The sequence below is a fragment of the Sarcophilus harrisii genome, chromosome X (assembly GCF_902635505.1).
Source record: "Sarcophilus harrisii chromosome X, mSarHar1.11, whole genome shotgun sequence".
NCBI lineage: Eukaryota > Metazoa > Chordata > Mammalia > Dasyuromorphia > Dasyuridae > Sarcophilus > Sarcophilus harrisii.
Window position 1 is genome coordinate 15,143,017 of NC_045432.1, and position 26,763 is coordinate 15,169,779.

At 40.2% G+C, this 26,763-nt stretch overlaps 1 protein-coding gene across 4 annotated transcripts in view; it reads right to left on the bottom strand.

The window, feature by feature from the left end:
- TBC1D8B (TBC1 domain family member 8B) overlaps positions 1 to 26,763 on the bottom strand; it is a 119,278-nt gene that overhangs the window by 26,030 nt on the left and 66,485 nt on the right. For all 4 annotated transcript variants that reach the window (XM_031945130.1, XM_031945129.1, XM_031945132.1 and 1 more), the window contains exons 3-11: positions 19,411 to 19,529; positions 16,394 to 16,619; positions 13,735 to 13,975; positions 9,299 to 9,506; positions 8,081 to 8,248; positions 3,295 to 3,435; positions 2,578 to 2,728; positions 1,792 to 2,006; positions 129 to 246 (exon numbers count right to left, since the gene is read on the bottom strand). In XM_031945130.1, coding sequence (XP_031800990.1) covers positions 129 to 246; positions 1,792 to 2,006; positions 2,578 to 2,728; positions 3,295 to 3,435; positions 8,081 to 8,248; positions 9,299 to 9,506; positions 13,735 to 13,975; positions 16,394 to 16,619; positions 19,411 to 19,529 — 1,587 coding nt within the window. The remainder of the gene's footprint in view (positions 1 to 128; positions 247 to 1,791; positions 2,007 to 2,577; positions 2,729 to 3,294; positions 3,436 to 8,080; positions 8,249 to 9,298; positions 9,507 to 13,734; positions 13,976 to 16,393; positions 16,620 to 19,410; positions 19,530 to 26,763) is intronic.

A 26,763-nucleotide genomic window follows, 5' to 3' on the forward strand; every position in this document is an offset into this window, starting at 1 on the left:
CTAAAAGTCTCCAGAAAATTATTTTAAAACTGTTTCATCTTCTGTAACTTAAGCCAACAATTTTATTTCCCTGGTCATTTGGTTTATTGTTTCAGAAGAGGCAAGCATTTACTCTAAACATGCTTTACCAATAATCCGCTGATTAAAATAATCGGGCAGCATACGTTCACACACAGCAACTAGAAGCCAAAAAGCTGCTTCTTCTTTTGCATACAGAAGTAACACTGATGTCAAAATGTTCATTGCCTAAAATTGAAGAAAAAATACATTATGTGTAGGCGGGACAATTTTAACCTCCATATGAAAGGAAAGAGTTTCAAGTTATATTCCCAATGATGTAAATCGTGTCCCTTTTAATCTTTGGGGAGTCCTGATGTAAATTGTACCTCCTTTTTGGGGGAGGGGTTGGAAAGGAATCTTTGGGGGAAGGGTGCTCCAGACTCTCAAACTCTCCTGGCTTCTGGGAGGAGCACAACCTTCCCAGATAACTCCCAGATAAGTAATCTCATTCAACTGGAAATCTTGGCCTGGGACATAGTCAACATCCTCTATTTCTACTGAGTTGCTCAGACTGCTCCCCAGCTCCAGGCCAACTAACCTGATATAACCGAGGGTTTGTCAACCCATCTTTGCTAATTCCTCACAGGTGTTTGCCCGCTAAGAAAGCTGTTTTCTTAGCGTAAATAAACCCATTCTCTGCCACAAATCTCGTGCCTGTATTCATGGGGGTTTGCAAATTCTTTCCAAAACTTGCTATGGGCCAAGGGGGATCCCATTGTTATTAGGGGATCTCTTACCCTCAATTCTCCCACCTCATCACCAACAAAGTAATTACTGGATCTGGAGGGGGGGGGAATCCCTGATTGTTTTTGTATCTTTGACTTTACATTGCTAAACTGCTTTCCAAAAAGATTCAATTAGTTTGCAATTCCATTAGCAATGAATGAGTGAATCTTGTTTTTCCACAACCCCACCAGCACTGAGTTTAAAGAACTGGGCCAATTTGGTAAGTGCAAAGTAGCACCTCAGAGTTGTTTTAATTTATGGAAGAAGTTTAGAGAAACATGAGAAGATTATTATCGTGAAGTTGGACATTTTCTCAAAGATTTTTTCGTGTTTGTTTTTTATAATTTGTGCTTCGATCATGAAAACAAAAATTTAAAGGTAGAAAACAAAGCCAGGTAAATCTGGAAGGGAAGAAAAAACCTAAGTAATTTTTGCATTAAAAAATTCAATCTATTTGGGTTTCCTCTTCAGTATATTGTTCCAATCCTCTGGACATGTTGCAGCCCAGGCAGGGAGAGATGCAAGTAGCTGATGGGGAACTGACTGGAGGAGAGGGAAAAGATAAAGGATATCTATAGATATGGAAGTCATTTACATAGCAATAGTAAATGAAAATTCCCGGGGGTGGGCCAGGGAGGGAGGGAAAACAATTCAATAACCCAGTAGAAAAAGTATTGCCAGAGCCCAATAAACAGTTGTAGACATATGCACTCAAATTCCATTTTAAGAGACCTCTCTAGGACAAATTAATTTCATAGAAAAGGAAGCTGAAGACCAGAGAGCTAACATGTCTTGTCTTATGCTTAAGTATACTTAGCTCTCTGAAGTATGGCACTTAGAATAGCTATATAATAGCATATATACATATAATATAACATATAATAACAACATGTGCTACTGACTCCTACCGGGCTCACATCTGCCAATTATGATTAACAGAGTTGGATATAATGAGATTTTATCTTTTGGATTATTAACAGAGTTGCGCTCTCTTGGCCGCCATACCTGGCAATAGCCAATTTTTGGGTTCCGGTACGCATAGGCCGTGAGTACCCGCCTCAATGCAGATATGCCAGTGTCACTTTGAAAGGCAGGGTGCTCAGGTAGGGAGCGACGCAGGTCCCGTTCAATTTCATCAGTCGCTACCATATATGTCCCTAAAGACCGCTCCACCAGGTCAGCATAATAGCCAGGGTTGGTAGTCATATCATTAATAGCACCTGAAAAAATGATATTAGCATGCAGAAGATGATGATAAAGCTTTTTTTTTTGTAAGTTAAACACAATGAATTGAATTTCAACAATTTAAGTTTCTCCTTTGTACTCAAGTAATTTTTCTTTTGATGGGATGGGGAGAAGGAACTGGACTTCTGCAAGGTGTTTCCAAGTAATTCCCTCCACCCATTCAGACAGGCAACAGGCCTGCAGTATTGGGACTCAGAGTTGCCTGGGGCTCTGAACATCAAGTGGCCCAAAAAGGCTCACAAACCCAAGAGCAGAGGCAACGGTTCCTCCCTCAAAAAAACGGTATCCTCCCCTTAGGATGTTAAGCTCTTCAAGACAACCCCTTGCCTCTTAGGTGTTCAATTATTAGAGTAATATATGAGCAACAGAGCAACAACCACCAAAAACAAGCCGCGTTTTATTTTATTTGAGGGGCATGAGCCTCACCCAAGAAAATGATGTTTTCATGAGCTGGATTTTTATTTAGTTGCTACATATTCTACCTACAATATTCACTTGATCAGTAATTGGCAACGTGTGTGTGTGTGTGTGTGTGTGTTAAAATACCTGAAAAAAGCAACCACAGTTCTCCTCTTAAAGTCTCAGGAATACCCCTTACAACCAAGTCTCGCGTCTTTTTTGTCCGAAACATGGTAACGCCACGGCCATATTCCACAAAGAGTATATTCCAGGATTGTTCCTTCATCTTTTCTTTCAACTATAAGAGAAAACTCAAAGCGACTCATCGTGACAGGAAAGAGACAGCCCAAGCACCTTTACTGTGCTTCCCAACATTAAACTGTAATCAAAACCTTGGATTGAGCAAGGTCAATATGCGCCCTCCTCTTAGGAAGCATTTGAAGGCTCACTGGAAAAAAAAAGAATTCATGGGGTCTGATCATGCCTCCCTGATGCATTCTTTGTTCCTTGGATAGATCATTAAGAAACAAAGAAACAAATGAATGGGGAGAGTACGCTGTGAAATTCTATAAAAATGCAATTATTATTATTATTTGATTTAGGCAAAACACATCCTGAATCCTTTGGTTCCCCTTTATCATCTCAACCACTAGGCAGATAACTATCCAATTCTGTGGATGAGCACAGTTATTATTCCACAGCTGGCTTTCATTGTTATTCCTTAGCACAAGACAGAATTACATTCATCAGCCGGGAGGGAATTTTAACTCTCAAAAGGAAGATGTTTTCCCATTGTGCATCAGCTTTCCCTTCATTTTCAGATCTACATCTCGGCTGGGAGATCTGCAAGGTCTGTTTTCTTACCATTTTGGAATCCAGATTCTCCAAATCTTGAGGGTGGAATTCTGTCATTAAAGCTTGTGTGTTCACGGTCTTGCCACAATCTCTCTGTCCCATCAGAGAGGGCCCCTTGGAGGAGGTCCCGGGGTCAGGACTGGGGACGGGCTACAAAGGAGAGTCAGAATGTTACCAGGATGACCCGGGTGCTTTCCAGTCTCCAAGAGAGAAACCCTTTTCAGAATTCTAATGTGGATTGTAAGGCACAATATAGAAAATATCTCCCTAACAATAAATAAGCTATAACCAGAGATTGTCTTCTCTGCCTCTGGGCTATCAGGCCATGATGGTATCTCTCTAATTAATTTCAGGGCACAGTGAAATTTAATTAGCAAACAGGCTTTTTACCAGCTGAGAGCCTAAGACCCAAACAAAAGTCACTTCGGTATTCTGAAGTGTGACATTTCCTAGCGGCAGGTGGGGGACCTACTGGGACAATGCAGAATGCAGGATGAGGCAGAAAGGAAAATTCTAACCAAAAGCTGGCTATGCCACTAGGCTTGTGATACTCTAATAATGGTCAGGAAGGAAGAGCTAAGTCAGTTGATTCTGAAGTTTCATCAATGTCTTTTGTCTTCACGTCATGGTCATTTCAGGGGTAGGGGACCCTTCTCACCCCAGATGGAGAAAACCACTCAAGCACAAATATATGCTGGGCACCCCATCCTGCCTTGGGAGCTCCCCATCTCTCAGTCATAGATTTCAGGGTCTCTCCTCCTGGATTCACTGCTTTTTTACTTATTCAGAATTTCACTTCCTGTAGACATCTTTTCGATTACATTGCTGTAATCACTGGGTGTATTATTATTCTTTGGGCTCTGTGTCAGTTTGTACAGAATTTTCCATGTCTCTCTGAGCTCTTCAAATTCATAATTTCTTACGACAAAATCCTATTTGTTCCATTCATTCAGGTAGGCTGGGGGGATTTGGTTGTTATTTCTCAATGGACATGCGTTTCTTTGCTACCAACAAAGAGCTGCCCTCTGCTTTTGCCTCTGAATTCCCACCAGCATAAGCCAAGCAGTAGGATTGCTGCGTAAAATATATATATATATATATATTAATATATAATATATAAATATGTATAAGCAATTTAATCTTATTTCTTGCATGATTCTAAACTGCTATTAAGACCTGAATTATTTCTTTAAAAACATTACTCAGTAATAATTATAGATTTAAGTGGGAAATGTCATTAGTCTAGATATTTTAACGTGCAATACTTTGTAAAAAGGAGCAGAAAATTCAAAGTCGTCATAAAGCTTTCAGGTAAAACGCAGGTCTTATTTAGCATTTGGCCCACTTGGTGGCAGTGTTTCCTAAATGGAGAAATGATGGTGGGGCGCCAGCAGGTTTCTCAAGTCTTACAATTGCCAACCTAAATTAAACTGAACTCAAACATTTCAACAAAGGCTTCAGTGCCTGACTCAGTTTTCCCCTCTTCCTCATTTCTTGTCTTCCAACTAAGGGACTTCAGTACTCAGATGGATGCCCCTTCAGATGGTCCAACTTCCGGTTTTCTCGCTATTCATATTTCCTCTGGACTACTTGTCAGCTGCTCTCAGAGTAGATCACAACCTGCACCTTGCCCTCAACTAGTGGTCCATTTCCATGTTTATCAACTCCGAAGTTTCTTAATCCTTTACTATTCCATCTTTTGTTAGACCATATAACCTTTAACCCTGTTCTTCAATCTCACAATGACCTCTATTCCTCCAGCCCTCAATTCTTTAGCAGGCCACATTACTCCTGGGACTGGCTATTCTCTCCTTCTTTCCCTATCTTGACAGCCCTCCCCAAGGTGAACCCACTCACCCCTGTACTATCCTCCACCCTTAACTCCTTTGTCCTATCACTGACCATGTCTTGCCAAGCTCCAACCCCGAACTACTAGCACCAGCTGCTACCTCGGCCCCTATTCCTGTGTTGCTGAACAGAGATGGAGAAAAATCATGACACTGGGTTGACTGGATCCATTACACATTTATGTTACATCAAGTATAGCATCCTTGCTATAACAACACAAATTTCCTATTCTCCCTAATTGAGTTTGCTATCCCATAGCCATTCCAACCCACGTCTCCCTGCAAGTCTCTGGTCTTTTCACCGAAAGACTTCATTTCCTATTTCACCGAGAGGTCTCTGGTCTCCCCTCTTCTTCACTTCACATTAAATCTGATGTCTTCCTCCACTATGTGCTCCATTCCAGTCTCAGATGAAGAGGAAGCTCTTCCTTCCCAAGAAAAGCCCCTCTGTATGCTTCCTGAATCCCATCCACTCCCAGCTTCTCCAGCAAATTGCCCCTCCTTTCATCACCATTCTTTCCTTAACTTTAGCCTCTCCTAATCTATTGACCCTTCAAGCCTGCCAAAGTCAAGTCAACCAGTACTTATTAAGTGCCTACTAAAATTATAATAATGAAAATGAACATTTAAGTAATATTGCTCACAATGTACCAGGCACTGGGGATCCAAATACAAGCAGAAACAAAGCTAATTCCTGTCCTCAAAGAGGCTATATTTAAAAAAAATTTTGGTGAGGCAATTCAGGTTGACTTGTTACCCTGAGGTAACACAGCTAGGAAGTGTTAAGTGTCTTAGGCTGGATTTAAACTCAGGACCTCTTGACTTCAAGGCTGGTGCCCTAAACACTGCACCACCTAGCTGTCCCTAAGGCAATTCTTTTTTTTTTAATTTTTATTTTTTGAGGCTACATTTCAGTGGAGGGAAACATAAAAAGGAGGCAAACAGTGAGCAGGCCAGTTGAGAGAGGGACCAATCCGTGACTGGCCTAGGCCCCCTCCTTAAATTGGATTGGGGAGGAACCAACCAAACTGGGAGAGGCTACAGGGCTGGAGGCTATTTCCAGTGTGAGACTGGGGGGGAGTTTGTGAGTTTCCATGGTGCAAAGGTTTCCATGGCAAGGTAGAGAACATTCTGTGCAGGTGAATGAACCATCCATCCTGGAGGAAAATGTTTTTCTCTCAACCTTGAAAAAATCCTCATTTGATCTGAACATCAACCCTACTTCTTTCCTCCCTTCCTGGATAAATATCTTGAGTTTCAAATTGGAGCCTCAACTTCTTCTCCTCTCATTCTCTTCTAAACCCTGCCCAGTTTGGCTTCCAATCTCATCACCCCACTCAAACTGCTCTCTCCAAAAATGACCAGCGCCAAATCGGGCCTTTTCTCAGTCCTGATTTCTTTCTTCCAAATACCACTCTCTTCTAGGTTTGGGGGAATTCTGTTCTCTCCTGGCTGCTCCTTCTCAGTCCCATTTGCTACTTCCTCATCCAGGTCAAGCCCTGTAACTGTGGCTGTCCCCAAGGTTCTGTCCTTGACCCTCTTCTCTTTTACCAGGAGCTCTTGATTTTTGGGGGTGGTGAGACCCTTGGGCAGCCTGGTGAGGACTAGTCTCAGAATGATACTTTTAAATAAATCAAATAAAATACCTTAGGTTACAAAAGAAAAGCAATTATAGCAAAACACAGTTATCAACTGATTAAAAGAAACCCAACAATACTTCATAGACCCCCGATGAAAAATCATTGCTCTGTATTATCTCCTTTAGTGATCTCATCACTCCCAGAGGTTCCATTCTCATCTCTATGAAGATTATATGAGATTTACATAGAGATCCATATATCTCTGCTGAGAAAGACTTGTATTTTCTCTAAGAAAGCCAAACATTCTCTAGACATCACAAACTTAGGATGTGCAAACCAGAATTCATTATCTCTGCTCCTTCCCTGTACTTTCCCCCAAACTTCAGACTCCTGGACTTTCCAATTCCTTGACAGAACTGGGGGACAGAAGGTTTGGGAGCTAACTATAGGACCCGGGAAGAAAGAGGAGGGGTTGTCACGCAAGAGCAAGGGATGACAAGTGGACAGACAGGCTCTAGGACTATGTGTGGATTCCCTGGGGAAAGAAGGAACCTGGAAGAGCAGCCTGTGATGTGAAGACCTTACAAGACTGTTTTTAACTGTCTTTATATCTCCAGAACCTTCAAAAGGATCTAGCACTCCTCCTAAGCACATAGTAGATGCTTAATAAATGCTTTGTTGATTGACTAATTGAAGGCATGGATGTACTCATATTGGTGGATCACAAATTAATCCAATTATTAACAACTGTGTAGGTGAAGCTTTGAAGATAAAAGGTGCTGTTTACCAAGAGGCAGCATGGAATGGTAGATGGACTGCTAGACTTGGAATCTGAGCAACTCGATTCAGGTCTTGTCTCAGACACTAGTTGTCACTAAACCTTCCTGGGTCAGTTTTCTTATCTATAAAATGGAAATGACAATAGCACATACCTCTCAGCTTGTTGTTAGGAATTAGTGAAATGATACTCATAAAGAATACGCAAGTCTTAGAACATGGTATTGGTTTTTCAGTCACATCTGACTCTCTGTGACCCTATTTGGAGTTTTCCTGGCAAAGATACTGGAGTGCTTTTGCCATTTCCATCTGCAGCTCATTTTACAGATGAGGACATTCAGGCCAACAGGGTTAAGTGACTTGTCCAGGATCACACAGCCAATAAGTGTCTGAGACCAGATTTGAACTCAGGAAGATGAGTTTTCTTGCCTCTAGGTCCGGAGGGCTATCCACTGCAAAGCCACCTAGCTACCCCAGAGCCCTCTATACGTGTCACTTAATACCACCACCAGCACCACCATCATTATTACTTTTGGAAGGATGAAGCACCATCCAACAGAGCCTTGAGAAGAAGAGTTGCTACATAATTACCTCTGTGCTAACATCCTGCTGTGGAATGGACGCTGCTCCACAGACAAGTTTCAGTCTTGCCACAAGCTGCTCAAAGTCTCTGACGTCAGCAAATCGAAAGGCTTTCTTTCCTTTAATGCTAATGATGACTGAATGGCTAGAGTCCCCCATCTTGTCTACAGCAAGGACCTGAAGAGAAAAGAACAAACATGAGTCATTTTTGCCCTCCCTTATTTTTCACACAAAGCCTCAGAGAGTCATCTCCTGATTCTGTGGTACAAGAACAGGCATTTGAAACCTCAACATTGACTCACGTAACCTTGGGCCAAGCCATTTTATTTCTTGAGGAAGAAGTTCTAGCCTATAAAATATGGTGACAAAAGATATCATTTGGCAAGATCCCCCTATGCCTGCACTCCCCTTTCACTGCTGGAAGTTTCCCTCCCCAACTGTCTCTTCTATATACACTTTAATGTAGACATGTCTCCCTCTGGAAAAAAATGCAAGCTTCTAGAAAACAGAAATTTCTTGAATTGCACCAGCTACACCCAATGAAAGAACTCTGGGAAATGAACCACTATATGGAATTCCCAATCCCTCTATTTTTGTCTGCCTGCATTTTTGATTTCCTTCACAGGCTAATTGTGCACTGTTTCAAAGTCCGATTCTTCTTGTGCAGCAAAATAACTGTATGGACATGTGTACTTATTGTGTATTTAATTTATACATTAACATATTTAACATATATTGGTCAACCTGCCATATGGGGGAGCGGGTGGGGGGAAGGAGGAGGAGAAAAGTTGGAACAAAAGGTCTTGCAATTGTCAATGCTGAAAAATTACCCATATATATATATAACATGTAAATAAAAAGCTATAATAAAAAAAAGAAAACAGAAATTTCTGCCTTTTTTGATAATTGTGTCCCCATTGCCAGCATAGGGGCTGGGACTTCAGAAATGTTTGGGGACTAATTTTGGCAAGGCTCACCAAGCTCTGGTCTAGTCTCTTCCTTTTTGAATTGCATGTACTTTGTGGGATAATGGCTCTTAGCTGGTGGGCACTGGGACTGGCCTCTTGTCATCCAGAGTGCCTAAACAAGTTTCTAACTAGTAAGTAGTTATTCCACAACACAACAATGAAATGAATACAGAAATTAAGTTTAAAGAGGAAGCTCTCACCCAGTTTTGAAGAGAAAGAAAAACGGTCTTTGGTCTGTGAAAGGCCTCAACTATCCTACCTCTTTTAGTGGAAGGATCACACTGCAGGTACGGATGTCCTGACTGGCAAAGCAGATGTAGTTATCAAAGATACACATTTTCCCAGGAGTACTCAAATGGCTGAATGGTATCCGTAAGAAACATTCATGGATTTCTTTCAGGTTCTCCTCTTTGGGGAGTCTAAAAAATGAACTGAAGTGCTCACTGCGTGCCAGGTTCTCCAATGCTCTGTGGAAAAAGAATAAAAGATGGGTAGGGATTCAGCAGATGGAGATGGATGAGAATGGACTTAAATGCAGCTCAGTAGTACAGTAGAAAGTACTGGGCCTGAAGTCAGGAGTCTTGAGTTCAAATACAGTCTCACATGCTTCCTAGCTGGGTCACTTCTTGTCTGTGTCAGTTTCCTCATCTGTGAAATGGGGATAAAAGCAGTACCTACTTCCCAGAGTTGTTGTGAAGATTAAATGAGATGATAAGTAAAACTCTGAGCACAATGCCTGTGACATAGGAGGTGCTTAATAAAGGCTGGCAATTATTATTATTACTTAACAAAACAGGGAACAGAGTGAATGGAGGTGTGAAAAACACGGAATGGCTAAAGAATTTGGGAAGGTGGTGAAGCATGCTAATCTCAAAAGGTTTTCCATCCTGGTTGATAGGAATGGTTTGTGTAGGGCAGGGGTCCTCAAACTACAGCCCGTGAGCCAGATGCAGCAGCTGAGGACGTTTATCCCCCTCACCCAGGGCTATGAAGTTTCTTTATTTAAAAGCCCACAAAACAAAGGTTTTGTTTTTACTATAGTCTGGCCCTCCAACAGTCTGAGGGACAGTGAACTGGCCCCCTAGTTAAAAAGTTTGAGGACCTCAGGTGTAGGGTGTCTGATGCTCTGTTCATAAGGTCTTTATTCAAAAAGGACTTATCCAGTCTCACTCTACTTGGACCTCTGAATGCCATACTAAAAGACACAGTCTTTGCCTTCTGGGATCTTCCAGAACAGTGCCAGAGATAGCACTCTCATAAAACAATGAGATCGCAAAGATTATTATACATTATAAGAGTTAGGATCACAGAACTCTAGGGGTAGAAAGTTCTTTAGAATCCAACCCTTCATTCAAGAGAAGGGAAAACCGAGGCCCAGCTAGGGCATTGAAAACTTGACTAAGGGCATGAATCCATATGAATGTCGGTCAGAACTAGAACTCAGCTCTGATAAACCTCAGTTTATTAACATTTAGTGATAGGAGGAAATGATGGCTTGGGAACAAAAAATAAAGAATAGCTAGCATTGTTGTTGTTATAGTCGTTTTCGGTCACATCCAGTTTTTCTTGGCCCAGATACTGGCACGGTTTGCTGTTTTCTAAGATCACATGGCTTGTAAGTGTTTGAACTCAGGTCTTTGTGATTCCAGGTCCAGCCCTCTGTGCCTTCTGGCACCCCCTATCTGTCAATAAAGAAATACTTCTTTCAGAAAGGAAGTCTTAATAGGGATAAGATTTGTCTTATCCCTCTATTCATTAAGTGACTAGCCAGAAGTAGCACTGTCCCGAGGACAGGCTACATAGGACGCTCATGCCGGAGTTGGGAGGCCTTAGATTTGAAGCTGGTTTCTCTGGCATTACTTCTGCCTCTGGCAGACCAGGCAGGGGAAGGGTCAGGGAACAACTAGTACACTAAGAAGAAAACATATTAAAAAGCTTAATAAGCCTATTCCTTCTCAGACAGCCCAAGGGAAGACAAGCAGTTTCATACTAGGCTGATCTTTCCCATGCTTCCTTCCAACAAAATCTCGCCCAGTTGTGGCTCGTGGATGAAACATTTCAAAAGTCTTCATTTATGTGTTGTTGGCTTTGAAACCTTCCGTTAGGGAGTGAATTATTAAAAATCAATCCTCCTAATTAATGAGTACAGTTCCAACTGACTCTCTGATCAGCATTTTTCATATCAGGCTATCCAAAATCGTTCACATCTTGCTTATCAAAAGTTGCAGGTTAAAATCCAATATATACAAAAATATACAAGTAGATGCAAAAGGAGGAACAGGTGTTCAATAGACACCGTTATTTAATTAATTTATCAAGATATCTATGAAGAACATGAAAAATAAATGGTTGTTTCGGTGCCCCTTGAAATCTGGCAAACCACAATGCCATTTGGATGGGGTGCTACGCATATTAAGCAATAACTAATACTTGCAAAAGGGAGCTGTGGCAGAACAGCAAAAAGACCGGCTTTGGGGTCAGTTATAAAGACCAGGGTTGGAGGCCTGCCTCAGAACCATTCTGTCTGGAAGTGCTTAGGCTCTGCACTTCATCCCCCATTTCCCCCAGGCAATTCTCAAAGTCGATGCCAGTCAGTAGCTGTACCAGTGGAATCATAGGATCTAGCTGACAAATAAAACAAAACACACATTTGGAGAAGTAAAGGCCAAAGTCCCTTTTCCTTTCTCATCTTCCCGGCATAGGGAGAGGGAGTATTTGATAAGATGCTTCCAAATTATACTGATGCACATTAAGAGCAAATTATATTAATTTTTACATTCATTTGAAATGTCATTTGAGTATGCCTTTTCAATAAGTTAGCATTCTCATAAATGAACTTAAAAGCATGTAATTTTGAAAAGACGCTCATGAGAAATTATGCAGAGCAAAAAATTCATTTGCTACATTCCTTTTAAACAAAGACTAAGGAGCTAAGTAAATTTTTGACAGATCCCTTTTGAAATGGAAAAAAAGGAATATGAAAAAGGTGTAGAAGACCTTGAAGAGTACCTTTTAACAACTAAACAAGATATCAGGAGTAAAGACAACAACAATCAAATGGAAAGCAAACACAAATAGAGATTTTAGTCCCCCAATTGGGGTACGACACTTACCTCTTCTTATTAAAAAGCTCGCCTCACTGATGTTTGTGTACTGTACAAAATGTCTCATTCCTATGACTAATTCTTTAAAGGTACATAGAAAATTAGCACAGATAGGTTCTCAATTAAATTCTCTTTCCGGATTTCAGGCCTATTTTAGCGGGGGAGAGAAAAGGGACAAGAGCCCCAAGCCCAATCTATGTTGTGAGCCAGAGAACCCTGACATCATTTCTTCCGGTCTGGCTGGTATTGCTTAGCAGCAGGCTACTTACTGCCAGTCTAACTTGGGACAAACTAGTCCTCTTCCCTTGGCCTCAGTTTCCGACCCTGTAAAATGAGAGGCTTTGACTACGTGGTCTCTGAGGGCCCTTCCAGCTCTAGACCGATAAGAGCAAGAACAGCGTTGGTCAGGTTCCTTCCCCCTTCCTCGGTCTGTTTTCTCCTCTGAAAAATGAGATTTGACCATCTGGCCTCTAGGGTCTCTCCTACTTTTAAAACTTTTGTGACTCTAGTAGAAAGAACCTTGTCAGGCTCATCTTGCTAAGGAGGAAAACTTAGGCCCAGGGAGGGAGACCATATAGTCAAAGCTTGCACAGGTCGCTCCCCCTGGGGAATGTGCCTTATGGGTCCCTCCTCCTCCTTTCATACATACAGCCTTCACTTTTCCCCTTCTTTTTACACTTTTCCGACAGCTACTTCTGAGATTAAGCCTTGGAATAAGGCAAAGTGAGGGGACAGAAATGGACAGATCAGTTAGAATCCATTTGAAAAGGCATAACACACATTCATCAAAGAAGGAATTGCAGATTTAGCCAAGTTAAACATGCAGCACTCCCACCCGGCAAAACTCCTTCGAGACTGCTTTTATTTAAAGCAAAGCAGTTATAACTTGACCAGCGAGAGACTGCTTTTATTTAAAGCAAAGCAGTTATAACTTGACCAGCAATAGTCCAAAATGCCCAGAAGGTCTTGGAGGGTAGAGCCTGCCTCAACCTATGGAGAGATCCTTCCCTACCATGGTGTTTCAGAAATCTGATCTCACCACAGTGCCATCTCAAGAGAAAAATTATCCAAGAATAATATGCAATTCCAAGGGAAGTACACATGAATAAGCTTATAAATGCATCTGGTGAAACGAAGCCAACAGTGAACACCTGTACCATTAGGGCACAAATCAGTTAATTACTCGTGTCAGGCAGCGCCAGAAAAGGCAACGGGACACAGTGGTGAGAGTGGCGATTGGAAGGGCAAAATGACCTGGCTTTGAATTTCATCAGGGACACGTACTCTATCCTCATGAGCCAGTCATTTAATGAGAACAAGCTTCAGGATAATGAGTGTCTGAGCCATTTACCACACAGAGTGGCTGGAAAAACCATATCACATCAGCTATTACTGGAGTTGGACGGGATCTTAGGGACCACTTACCCCAACCCACTCAGATCAAAAATGAGCAAACCGAGTCCTAGAGAGAATAAGCCATGTGCCGGGGAAGGGGGGAGGGAGAGACAGACAGATCCCATGGAGGAGAGACCTGAACTTACTTCAGAAGGTCCAGACAAAAAGGCAACAAAGACAACTGGACTGTTACTACCTTTTGGTGATTTTAAGAGGATCGCTAAGGACTGGGTCATTTTCGAAGGTCTCCTTGTCAAAAAGTCTTCTTACTGCATAGTTGGCCAGCTGCTCCATGAGAAGGAATGTTTCATTAATGTGCAAAAACATTGAGAAGTAGTAATCCTCCCCTCGAGAACACACATGGATATTCTCAGTGAGAAGGACATTGGAGGTTTTTTCAAGTTTGGAGATGGCATCCCAGGAGATAACCAGTTTGACTGCAAAGATGAATTAAGCAAAGCTGTGATTAATTTCTCACAATTCACTTACATTTATTAGTTAATCAGATTTTTTAGACTAGCCATTAGCTGTGTGGAGAAAATGCTGTTTATGTGTTTATAACATTTTAACTAATGTTACATTCTAGAATCTAATCAGGGTAATCAGAGAAAAATTTTAAAAGGAACTTTAAAAACATACACATGTAGACTCATCTATTTTGTTATTGAACTTAATTGCCTCTTTCTACCAGAATTTTTTCTCATTAGTTTTTATCTTATTTAGAAGTAGCACCTGCTGCTATGAGGCAACATGAAGTTGAGCAATGGGAAGCAGCCTTGGAGTTAAGAGTCTCAGACTGGAAGATTTGGCTCAAGCCCGATTTCTGACAACGTCCCAGGGCAATGCTCTGAGACCAGAAGTATGGGAGTAGATACAACTCTGCGATCCACCCGCATTTTACTCGGGCTCTCCCAGACTGGTCAAAAATAGGTCCTGGTCCAAATCTCACTTACTCACAGTTGGGGTACAGAAGGCTCAAAGAAAGTGTAAATAGCAATTATTTCTGCTCTGGTCCAAAACCGTGGGGGTCTCCCCCCAAAAAAAAAACCTGGTTCTTTTGTAAAGGCAAACTAGGCCATCCTTTGCTTCATTTCTTATCAAGCTTAAGTCCCTGAGGGTGCTGACTCAGACAAACAGAGACCTGGAAAAAATCTTAGCTTAGAAAGGCCAAGGCCTCCCACTGCATCTGGCATCATCTCCAGTCATCCTGACCTAGGTCTTGCTACAGGATCCAGATGTCTCTGGAGGAGAGAGGAGGCTGATGGCCTTGCACAGCTCTGCCTCACTTAAATCCAATTCACTTGCAAGTCAAGACATCAGCCTCCTGATGTCACTGATCCTCTTGGAGAACAAGGACAAATGATTGATCTGCAATGGCTCTTTGGCATAGTAGGGAAAGAACTGGACTCAAGAGGCAGAAAGACATGACCTTGAATCTCATCTCCTCAGTCATTTCTTAATTGTGTGACCCTGAAGGAGTCACTTAACCTCTCACTTCTCAAATGGGAAAAATAATAGCACATGCTTCATGAAGTTAAGTGTGAAGATCAAAAGAGACCATATATACCAAGGACTTGGCAAATCTGAAAACACTATAGAAATGGTAGCCATTAACATCATCATCATTATTGTTGGCAAAGGGAGTTTTTTCACCAGGAGTTCCCAATATCAATAAACTATTGGTCTGGGACAAAAAAAAAATCCTATTCTGCAGCACTTCTTGTCTTGTTTCTTTGAGGCTACAAAGACCAAGCTGTTGGACCAAGTAGGCTGGTTACATCATCTTTGGAAAATAGGCAGAGCCAACTTGTAAATTTAAAGTCTCTCCACAGTGCTCTATGTAGCCTCAAGCAATAGTAATAGTTACCAAATTCCCTTTGAGGTTCAGGCCATTCTCTGAGCCTTATACCCAGAAATCAACTGCCAGGAGCACCTTGAGTGGTAGGCTACTATTTTAGGCTGGGCCCTGGCCAAACTCCATCTTTGTACTTCTTCACTTGTCTTTCCCCTTGCTACTTCCTGGCTACCCCATTGTTAGCCAACCAACCAATCAAGTAGCCAATCAGCATTTATTAAGCACTCAACAGATTTTTCTTCCACTTTGTCTATAGACTATTTCACTCCAATGCCCGAGGATGTAGTTCCTCCACCATATCATATCTTGCCTCCAGCTCCTCCCAGCTATTAGCTTTCTCTCATCTCAAGTCATCAAGTTTTTCCTTATCTGTAGATATGTTGTATCCCCCAGAAGAAGGTAAGAACCTGAAAAGCAGGAATAGTTATCTCCTTTTGGCTTTGTGTACCTAGAGGCCAGCAGGTGTTACAGATAAAGCAGGTGCTTAATAAATGCCTTTTGGATTAGATGCAATTAAAATTGCTAATTTGATCTTTTATCTCAATCCCCAGATTGAGTTCTCCCTAAATGAGAGATCTGAAAGGTTCTTTTTTCCATTCTCAAAGTCTTTAAGCATATCATATACATATACACCTAGACAGCTAGGTGGTATAATGAATGGATAAAGCACTGAACCTAAAGTCAGGCAGAAGTGAGTTCAAATCTGACCACAGACACTTACTGGCTGTTTCATTCTAAGCAAGTCACTTAGCCTCATATAAATGGGCATTAATAGCCCCTACTTCCAGGATTGTTGTGAGGATCAAATGTCTATAAAAAGCATTTCGTATTGTGCCTGGCACAAAGAAGGTGCTTAATAAATGCTCACTCCCTCCTTCCCTTCCCTTCATATATTGAGCCTTATTTCAAAGTGGTGAAGAAAATATGAAACTGAAATGAGACATGTTTTCTTAGTCATGGTATATAACAAAACAACAACAACAACAACAAAACCACTTACTTTCAGATCCCAACAGAAAAGAATAGAAACTCAAAAAGTTGGAGCTAAGATAGAGCCAACCCTGGCAAGGAACTCGTCCTCTCCAATAACTGCATGAATAATAAGTCACCAACTTCTCTTGTTTAGCTAAACCAAAGCATTTCTCAAATTTCATGAGAGCTTCTCGAAATTTCTCAGGATCGTCACCCTTTACAAGAGAATCTTTTCCCTCTTCGGCAATCAGTCCCTAAAGGAGAGAAGAAGAGCTTCTGAAAATGTATTTAATCTAATTGCTTCCTGGAATGTAATAAACAAAGCTACAGTTTTACTGCATTTTCTCCCCTGGCAAGTGTATATCAGTATTTCCAGCCCTGACTTCTCTTCTGAGTTCCAAATTCAGAGGATGCCTCACAGTGGAGCAGCAGGCGCACCTGGCACCTCCAAAGAATCATGGACAACGAAACTAAGTGTCTCAGTTTTCCCTCTTAAAACTGCTCCTCCTTCCACCTTCCTTATTTCCATCAGTGGTAATTTAATCCATTCAATTTCCCATGTTCAAAACATTGGTGCTTGTCAGGGCTGACTTCTTGGATATGATCAATCAGCAAATCATAAGAGTGTTCCAACTCTGTTTTATCTCTCATATCCATTTTTACCTCTTTATTCCCAGAGAACAGACCCTCCTTACCACCCACCTGGGCTGTGGCAAGAGCTTCCTAACCGGTCCTCGGCTCCAATCCATCCTTCGTACAAATGCCTGGCTAATTTGTCCTATGAATCATAACCTCTGGTTATGTCATCTCTCTGCATAAAAATGTTCAGGGGCTTCCTATTCCCCACTTGACCAATTTTAAGTCCTTTGTCTGGAGTTGAAGGATCCCTACAATATGATACTTCCTTCCTTTAGCTTTACGTCATATTTGTTTCCTCATCATACTCTATTACTGAGTTATTTGTGCCATGAATATGATTTACGTACTGCCTGTGCTCATTAGCTTGTGCTATTAGGTAGGCCTGATATGCCCTCCCTCCTCTGCTGAATTCCTACCCTCACACTTGTTCAAGAAGTTTTCCCCAATCCCCTCCAGTCTATAAGGTATTATGTTCCCTCCTCATGACTTCATTCAATAATTAGTTTATACCTCCTTATATATACTTGTGCATTAAAGTGGGGTGTTTTATGTGTGTGTTAGAGCCTTCTACCTTGCCTGGTTCTCTTTTATGAACCAATCTCCCTTTCTCTTGTACTCTACTTCTTTGCATATATTTTCTAAAGGCAGGGACAGGATAAGTGGTTGGTCGTCTTACCAAAGTGGTGCGCCATGTCATCAATAATGGAGAGTCTGCATAATTTAATTATCTCACCACTATTTTTACTAGACCAGATCAAAAATGGTCCATATAGTCTTATTCCATGCAGCAAGGAGACAGTACCACGCAACAATGGCTTTTGTGTAAGAAGCTTGCAAAGGATCTCATTCAGGACACACATGATTAGAAAAGGGGGTAGTTGATTGTGTGTACAAATGAGAGATGGACACCACAGAGGTTGTCCACAAAATGTCATGAGAAGAGTGGAAGATCCCTAGAACATTGAGTGGATATTTCATGGATGATTAATTGGAAAACATGAATAAGAACTAACAAGAGTCCCCTTTTAAAATAACAATACCCCTAGGAAGGATCAATGGACTAGCAAAAAACAAACGATACCAACTTCATAAGCTTTGTGAAGGCTTGGTTCTGGTGTCTCTTTTCAACCCTAAGGAGCTGGTCCATTATTTATCATCCCATTAACATTAAGCACCTACTGTGTGAAATAAATTATTCCAGGCACTAGGAATCTACTCAAAGATGTAACACAGTTCTTATTCTGAAGATGACAGTTTGATAGTGGGAGAAAATATATGCAAAGAAGTAGAATACAAGAGAGAGTGACATAGGTACATAAGAGATAACCAGGTAAGGTGCTACAAGATATCTGAAGCGGGAGAAGGGATGATCACGTTAATATATAGGGTGTATGTGTGTGTGTGTCTGTACACATGCATGCGCATGTTGTTGGAGAGGGGAGTGGAGGACAGAAGGCAAGTTTGTTTGGCTATAGCATTAGGTGTGTGAAGATGAAACTGGAACAAGCCTGGGAGTTGCCTGAGGCAGCAGGGAATGAAGACTTTATCCAGGGGGAAATGGGTGTGTGAGCAGAGGAATGACCTGCCTGGGACTGTGGGTTGGGCTGTGTTGAGAAGGATGCTTGCAAAGCTGGGACAAAACAGTGACAAAGGTCTGGATGGGAAAAAAATAGAGAGTAAAGGTCTGGATGTGTGTATGTGAGAGAGAAACAGACAGAGAGAGGCAGAGATAGAGTCATGAAAGCAGAATGAGCAGAACTTAGTCACTGATTAGATGTCTCAGGTGAAGGAGGTGTCTTGAAGTTTCAAGACATAGTTAATTGTGATAGAGAGTCAATTGCATCCAGAGAGGGGACTATGGGGACTGAATATGGATCACAGCATAGTATTTTTACCTTTTTGTTGTTATTTGCTTGCCTATTTTTTCTCATTTTTTCCCTTTTTGATCTCATTTTTCTTGTGCACCATGATAAATGTGGAAATATGCTTAGAAGAATTGCACATGTTTAACCTATATTGAATTAATTATATGCTGTCTAGGGGAAAGGACTGGGGGGAAGTGATGGAGAAAAATTTGGAACACAAGGTTCTGCAAGGGTGAATGTTGAAAACTATCTTTGCATATATTTTGAAAAATAAAAAGCTATAATAGCTTTTTTATAATAAAAATGAAAAGAAAGGAGGAGAGTAGGGAGGATTGGAGAAAAATTTGGAACTCAAAATCCTATAAAAATTAATATTAAAATTTTTTGACATGTAACTAGGAAAAAAACAAAATACTACTTAAAAAGAAAAAAAGAAAACTCATAGTCAAGGCTACCTGGGAACCCCATACAGAGGCTGCTAACTTCATTCAGCACTAGAATTGGAACCTTTCTGCTTGTAAGAGGACCCCATGACACTTACTCTTATCTTTCCATGCACAAAACTAGTAATATCTTCATTTGAGTCAAACACAGATAAGGTCTTCATGATATTCTGTTCCAACCACTCCCAGTGTTCATATATTTCTTCTCTGCTGGCTCCTGATTAAAAAATATAAGAAAGTGACAAAGATGTCAAACTCCACAGCATTATTCCTTTACACTTTTGTTGTATATCATTCTTTTCCATCCATCTGAATTCTGATTACCTCACCTTCAAAAGGTGACAGTGACACTAAGCATGGAAGATTAAGAGTACCAGACTTAGCAACCATTTCATCTAAGTACATATGCAGGTAGTTTTACCATCATCAATATTTTTCTAGTAAAATGGAAAGCACTACAATGTGAAAAAGCAAAAAAAATGCAACAGTTCATAAAGCAAGGCTCTTATAAAAATCTGTGAATCATAATACCAGTAGTGATACTAATGAGAGCTAGCATTTATATAGCATCTTAAGGTTTGCTATGCAATTTTATCTCATTTCATCTTCGCATCAACCTGGGAGCAAGATGCTATTATCGTTCCCATTTTACAAGTTGAGGAAACTGAGGCAAACAGTTTAGCCAGGGTCACACAGCTAATAAGCATTCTGAAGTTACAATAAAATTCAGAATTTCTGGATTTCAAGCCTATCAAGTCCACTGTACCACTAAGAAATTTGGTATTCAGAACTTACCATCATTAGTATATTTTAGGGAGTAAAAAAGAGATTGGGACATAAATATGTATTGTCCTATGTTTTCGAAAATAACCTTACTTGAACCGATGCAAAGTGATGTAAATATAACCAGGAGAACATGGAACACAATAACAGAAATATCGTACAGTGATCATTGATGAAGGACTTAGCTATTCTTGGCAATTCAATGATCCAAGACTATTTCAATGGACGTATAATGAAAAATCTTACCCACCTCCAGAGAAAGAATTGATGAATCTGAATGAAGAACATATTTTCTGTATATTTTTTCATGGTTCTTTTTGTCAGTGTTTTCTTTCACAATATGACTAATGTGGAAATATGTTTTACAAGACTACACATGTCTAACCTATAGCAAATTGCTTGCCTTCTTAATTTGGGGGGAGGGAGAGAATTTGGAATTCAAAATTTTTAAAAAACGAATGTTAAAGATTGTTTTTCTATGCAGTTGGAAAAAGTAAAATATTTAAAACAAAGCTAACATTGCTAATAATCTATCTTAATGCCTCATTAGAAAATAAACCCCTGGATGTGGAATCAAGATGGCAGAGTAAAGGCAGGGACTTGTTTGAGCTCTCCCCCAAATCCCTCCAAATACCTATAAATAATGATTCTAAACACATTCTAGAGTGGCAGAACCCACAAAAAGATGTAGTGAAACAATATTCCAGTCCAAGGTCAGGAAGAAGAGGTTGTTGCACCACGGTGAAAGGGGATCACAATTAGGTACAGGTTGTCCTAGAGCAGATCAGGCCCCAGAAAACCAGGAGCAGGCCTTGGGGTGACTGAGTAAGTGGCAGCAGTGATAGATTCCAGACTTCCCAGCCCACAGAAGTCAAAGACAATTTACAAGGTTAGCAGGAAAGGTCTGTCACATTGGGGTGGCGGGTGGAATGCAGGCCAATGAAGTCCATGCCAGCACAGCTCCAACCCCAGCAAACCAAGGAGCAGGCCTTGGGAGCCACTGAATCAGCAGTGGTGGCAGCAGTTTCTGGAATTCTCAACCCACAGATGGAAAGGGGGGGGGTCAAACAATTGGTAAGAAAGAGGTTACAAGAGTGTCTGTTGCTTTGCCCATACTCTGATCTGGGGTCACGGTCCTGAGTAGCAGTCCCAGGATGAGGAGGAGCACTAGCACATGGGAGATTGAAGCCACAGTTGAAAGGGGACTTTCCTCACAGTATTGAGGCAGAAAATAATGCTTGTGGTCACTCACAGACCAGAACAAGGGCCAGGAGAACAGTAAACACCTCTCCTTAGATCATATCACTTTAGAAGAACTGAAAACTTACAGGTTTCTATAAGTAATCCTAAAACCAGCTGCACAAACCCCCTGAAACTTGGGACAGTGAACCCTCTACCCTGGAAGCAGAGCCCTACTTTAACAAACGGTTAAAATTCAAGTAATAGGCTGGGAAAATAAGCAAACAACAGGAAAAAATCTGACCCTAGAAAGTTACTAGGGTGACAAGGAAGATCAAAACAAACTCAGAAGAAGATGACAAAGTCAAAGCTATTCCCAAAGCCTCCAAGAAAAATATGAATTGGTCTCAGGCCATGGAAGAGCTCAGAGAGGATTTTGAAAATAAAGTAAGAGAGGTAGAGGAAAAAACTGAGAAGAGAAATGAAAGTGGTGCAAGGAAATTATGAAAAACAAGTCAACAGAGTGGTAAAGGAGACACAAAAAATACTGAAGAAAGTAACACCTTAAAAACAGATTAGGCCACATAGTAAAGGAAGTACAAAAAACCTTAAAAATTAGAACTGGCCAAATGGAAGATAATGACTTTATAATCAAGATACAATGAAACAAAACCAAAAGAATGGGGGGGGGGGGAGAAGGACAATATGAAATCTCAATGGAAAAACAACTTACCTATAAAATAAATCCAAAAGAGCTAATTTTAAAATTATTAGACTACTTGAAAGCCATAATCAAAAAAAAAAAAAAAGAACCTATATATCATCTTTCAAAAATTTATCAAGGAAAACTGCCCTAATATTTTAGAAGTAGAGGGTAAAAGAGAAACTGAAATAATCCACTGGTCACCTTCTGAAACAGATTCTACAATGAAAACTCCTAGGAAAATCAAGAGACAAATCCCAAAGCTCCCAGATCAAGAAGAAAATATCACATGCAGCCAGAAACAAACAATTCAAGTATCATGGAGCCAAAGTCAGGATAACACAAGATTTAGCAGCTTCTACATGAAAGGATCAGAGGGCTTGGAATATGACATTCTGAAAGGCAAAGAAGCCAGTATTTCAACCAAGAATCACTTACCCAGAAAAATTGAGTATAATTCTTCAGGTTAAAAAAAAGATATTCAATGAAATCGAAGACTTTCAAGCATTCCTGATGAAAAGACCAGAGCTGACCAGAAAAATATGATTTTAAATACAAGACTCAAGAGAAGCATAAAAAGGGTTTAAAAAGGAAAGGGAAATTATAAGGGACTTAAAAGGTTAAACTGTTGACATTCCATGTGGGAAATTGATACTTGTAACTCCTAAGAACTTTCTCATTACTAAGGCAGTTAGAAGAAGTATGTATAAAACAGAGAGCACAGGTGTGAGTTGAATGTGAAGGGATAATATCTACAAAAAGAAATTAAGGAGTGAATAAGGAATGTTCTCAAAGAAAGGGAAAGAGAGAGGTATGAGGTACAGAATGGGATAAATTATCTCATATAAAAGAGGCAAGCACAGGCTTTTATAATGGAGGGGAAGAGGGGGAAGGTAAGGGAGAGTGAGTGAACCTTACTCTCATCAGAACTGGAGGAAATAACAAACACAACTGGGTACAGAAATCTATCTACAGGAAAGTAGGAAGGGAAGGTGGTAAGAGAAGGGTGTGTAAGGGTGTGTGTGTGTGTGTGTGTGTGTGTGTGATAGAAAGGAGGACAGATTGGAGGAGAGGGTAATCAGAAGCAAGTCACTATTAATGAGAAACAGGTTGAAAGGGGAGATAGAGAATAAAAAATAAGAGTAAAATACAATACAGTTGGCAATAGTAATTGTGAAAAAAATTCTGAAGCAAGTTTCTCTGATAAAGGACAGATAGAAAACTGAGTCAAATTTATAACAAGAAGAACTTTTTATCAAATGATAAATGATAAACAGATATGAACAATTTTTAGATGAAGCAGTGGAGGTTATCTACAGTCATATGAAAAATGCTCTCACTATTAATTGGAGAAATGTAAATTAAGACAATTCTGAAGTGCTGCCTCATACCTATTAAATTGATTAATGGGACAGAAGAGGAGAATAATAAATGTTGAAGAGGATATAGGAAAACTGAGACATTAATTCACTGTTTGTGGAGTTGTGAACTGATTCGACTATTCCACAGAGTACTTTGGAACTATGCCCAAAGGGTTATAAAAACCATACATATCCTTTGAACTAACAATACCACTAATAGGCCAAATGGTACCCAAAGAGGTATAAAATATAAAGGAAAGGGATCTACATGTATAAAAATATGTGTATCTGCTCTTTTCTGGAGTCAAGGAATTAGAAAATTGAGGGGATGCCCATCAACTGGAGAATGGTTGAAGAAATTGTGGTTTGTGATTATAATGGAATATTATTATGCTATAAGAAATGATGATTAGGATGTTCTCAGAAAAACTTGGAAAGACTTCCGTGAGCTGATACAAAGTGAAACTTACTGTGTAACAGTAATATTGTAAAATGATCAGCTGTGAAAGACTTAGCTATTCTCCCCAATACAAAGATCCAAGGTAACTATGAAGGACTTAATGTGAAAAATGTTATCTATACCCAGAGAAAGAACTGATGATATCTGAAGAGATTGAAGCATGCTTTTTAAAAAATTCTTTCTTTTTCTTCCTTTTTTTGGTCTATGTTTTCTTTCACATGATTATTTATGGAAATATCTTGCATGACTACACACATATAATCTATATCGAATTGCTTGCCTTCTCAATGGGAGTGTGTGTGAAGAGGAAGAATGGGAGAGAATCTGGAAATCAAAGTTTTAAAAGCAAATTTTTAAAATTGTTTTCAAATTTAATGGGGGGGAAAATAAACACTAAATAAGTGAAAAAGAAACCCCTGTTTCAATTCTCCCTTGGTAACCTCAGAGCCTTACCTAGTGCCTTGAACATAATAGATAATAAATGCTTGTTGATTGATAATGGATAAGAAGTATGTGTGCTAAGGTGGAAAAAAGAATAATATAATCACCAATGGACACTTGGGCACTTAAAAACTGCAGTGGTGGTTTGCAAATTTTAAGAACTTACCAATATCTGCAACCACCAGAATCTCAGAACTAGAAGGGACTTTAGAGATGGCCCATTCCACTTCTGGAGAGCTGTCACGGGTAGCAAGTTTTTCCTGATGTTGAGTGGCCATTTGCCTCTCTACAGTGGATGCTAATTGTTCCTATTAGTCTGTACTCTAGAGCTATCCCCACACAACAATCCTTCCAGTACTAGAAGGGAGCTGCTGGAGACAAAGCAGCTCTTCTCTCTACTCCAACCCTCTCAAATCCCTTCTCAGAGGCCTTTAGTCCTCATATTGTCCTGGCTGCCATTTTCTGAGCATGCTCCACTTTTTCTATTCCTTTCCTAAAATGTACAATCTAGACGTGAACAGAGTAGCTCCCAATAGAGTCTAGCCAAGGGAAAACATAATGAAAGCACTACATCTCATTTGGGGGCATTATGCTATTCTTAACATAGACCAGGAGAGCATTAGCATCTATGGCCAAAGATGGACTACTTGAGTTTTCAATCAAAGACTGCCTTCCAGAGCAGCCAGGTGGTACAGTGGAAAGAGCACCAGCCCTGAAGTCAGGACGACCTGAGTTCAAATAATCTGGTCTCAGACACTTAACACTTCCTAGCTGTGGCACCCAATTGCCTCAGGGAAAAAAAAAGACTGCCTTCCAAGAAGCCATCGACCAGTGATTATTACTTGAGTCTGGCCATCCAACCAGTTCTGAATACACCTGCTTGCACTATGGCTTGGCTCCCATCTTTCCATCTCATCCATAAGGACTGAACAAGAGGTTGTGAAACATTTTGCCAAAATCCAGAAACCATTTAGGAATGCTCTATCTAGAGTATTCCCCTGAACTATCAGCTCAAAAAATAAATGATATTTAGTCTGCCATGATCTGCTCTTGATGAACCTAGGAAGGCTTTTAGCAATCACAGTTTCCTTTTCTAAATGCTCACCAACCACTCATTAATAGGATATTCCGGAATCTTGCCAAAAACTGACGTTCCCTAACCCATAGCTTATAGGCCCCTTTTCTGAAAGTTAAAGACAGTTATGTATCTCTAATTCTATGGCATTTCTCTTCTATCTCTCCATCTTTTAAAGATCAGTAAGAGAATAAGGATTGAAACATAGTATTTTCACTTTTGGTTTGTTTTTTTCTTTTTCATGTTTTTTCCCTTTTGATCTGATTTTTCTCATACAACATGACAAATATGGAAATATGTTTAAAAGAATCACACATATTTAACCTATATCAGATTGTTTACTGTCTTGGGGAGGGGAGAGGTAAGGGAGGGAGGGAGAAAAATTTGGAACACAAAGTCTTACAAAAATGAATGTTGAAAACTATCTTTACATGTATTTGGAAAATAAAATATTATTGAAAATTTAAAAATAAAAATTAACTAGTTAATTTAGGAAAGTAAGAACAAAAAACAAGGAAAGTAAGAATAATCAGATGGAAATTTATGGTTTCATACACAGTCATCTGTATTCTACTGCACAATATGGAAATGACTCTTTTGATGCTGAAGTTCAGAATAAAATAGATTAATTTTTTAAAAAGAAAAAATAAAGAGCCATAACATTAAAAAAAATAAAGATCAATAAGGGTAACAGCAATCACATGTCAGTTCTTTAAGTATCAGAGGATTTTTACATCAGGGACTACACATTCTCAATCATAATATTACTGGAGATTAAAACGATGGGATCAATGACACAGAAGGCAAGCAGAACCAAGTTTTTCTACTGGCTCTGAAAGGTAAGCAGCAGTGGGTCCAAAGTCAGGCCTAATAGAAAGGGTGATAGGATTGGGAGAAGTGAAGGTGTTGGGGGAAGAAACGAAGGCAAAGTATTCCGTCTCGTGGTTCTCAAGAATCTTCCTAGCTCCAACTGAATGAAGTCTCTTTTCTTTATCTTTTTTAGAAAGTGTTCTTCCTCCAACCCCTCATCTCACTTCTTTAAGGGGGATTGGGAGAGAGGAGGTATGGCCGTCATCACTTCTAAAACCAGGGGTGGTAACTGTTACAGGAATCAATGTAATCCCTCCAGACAGAGAGAGAGATTTAATGCAGTGCAAAGCACAGGCAAGAGTCATTATCAGTCCCAGCATCCAGACTGCCTCAGTGTATCTCTGGTGGGAGGAAAGAGCTGGGAGGGCATGATACTTTGAGTACATGGGAGACAGATGGAATCCTCTTGAAATATGATGGCTTCTACAAGCCAGCTCTATAAGAGGCAGGCACCTCTAACTTCAATGGGGCTTTAGTTATAATTGGTTTTCTGATGTTTGCAGTTTAGAACTGGGGTTGCTTTTGGTTTGTTTTTGGCTGATAGAACCATACTAAGTTTTCACAGGCATAACATACCTA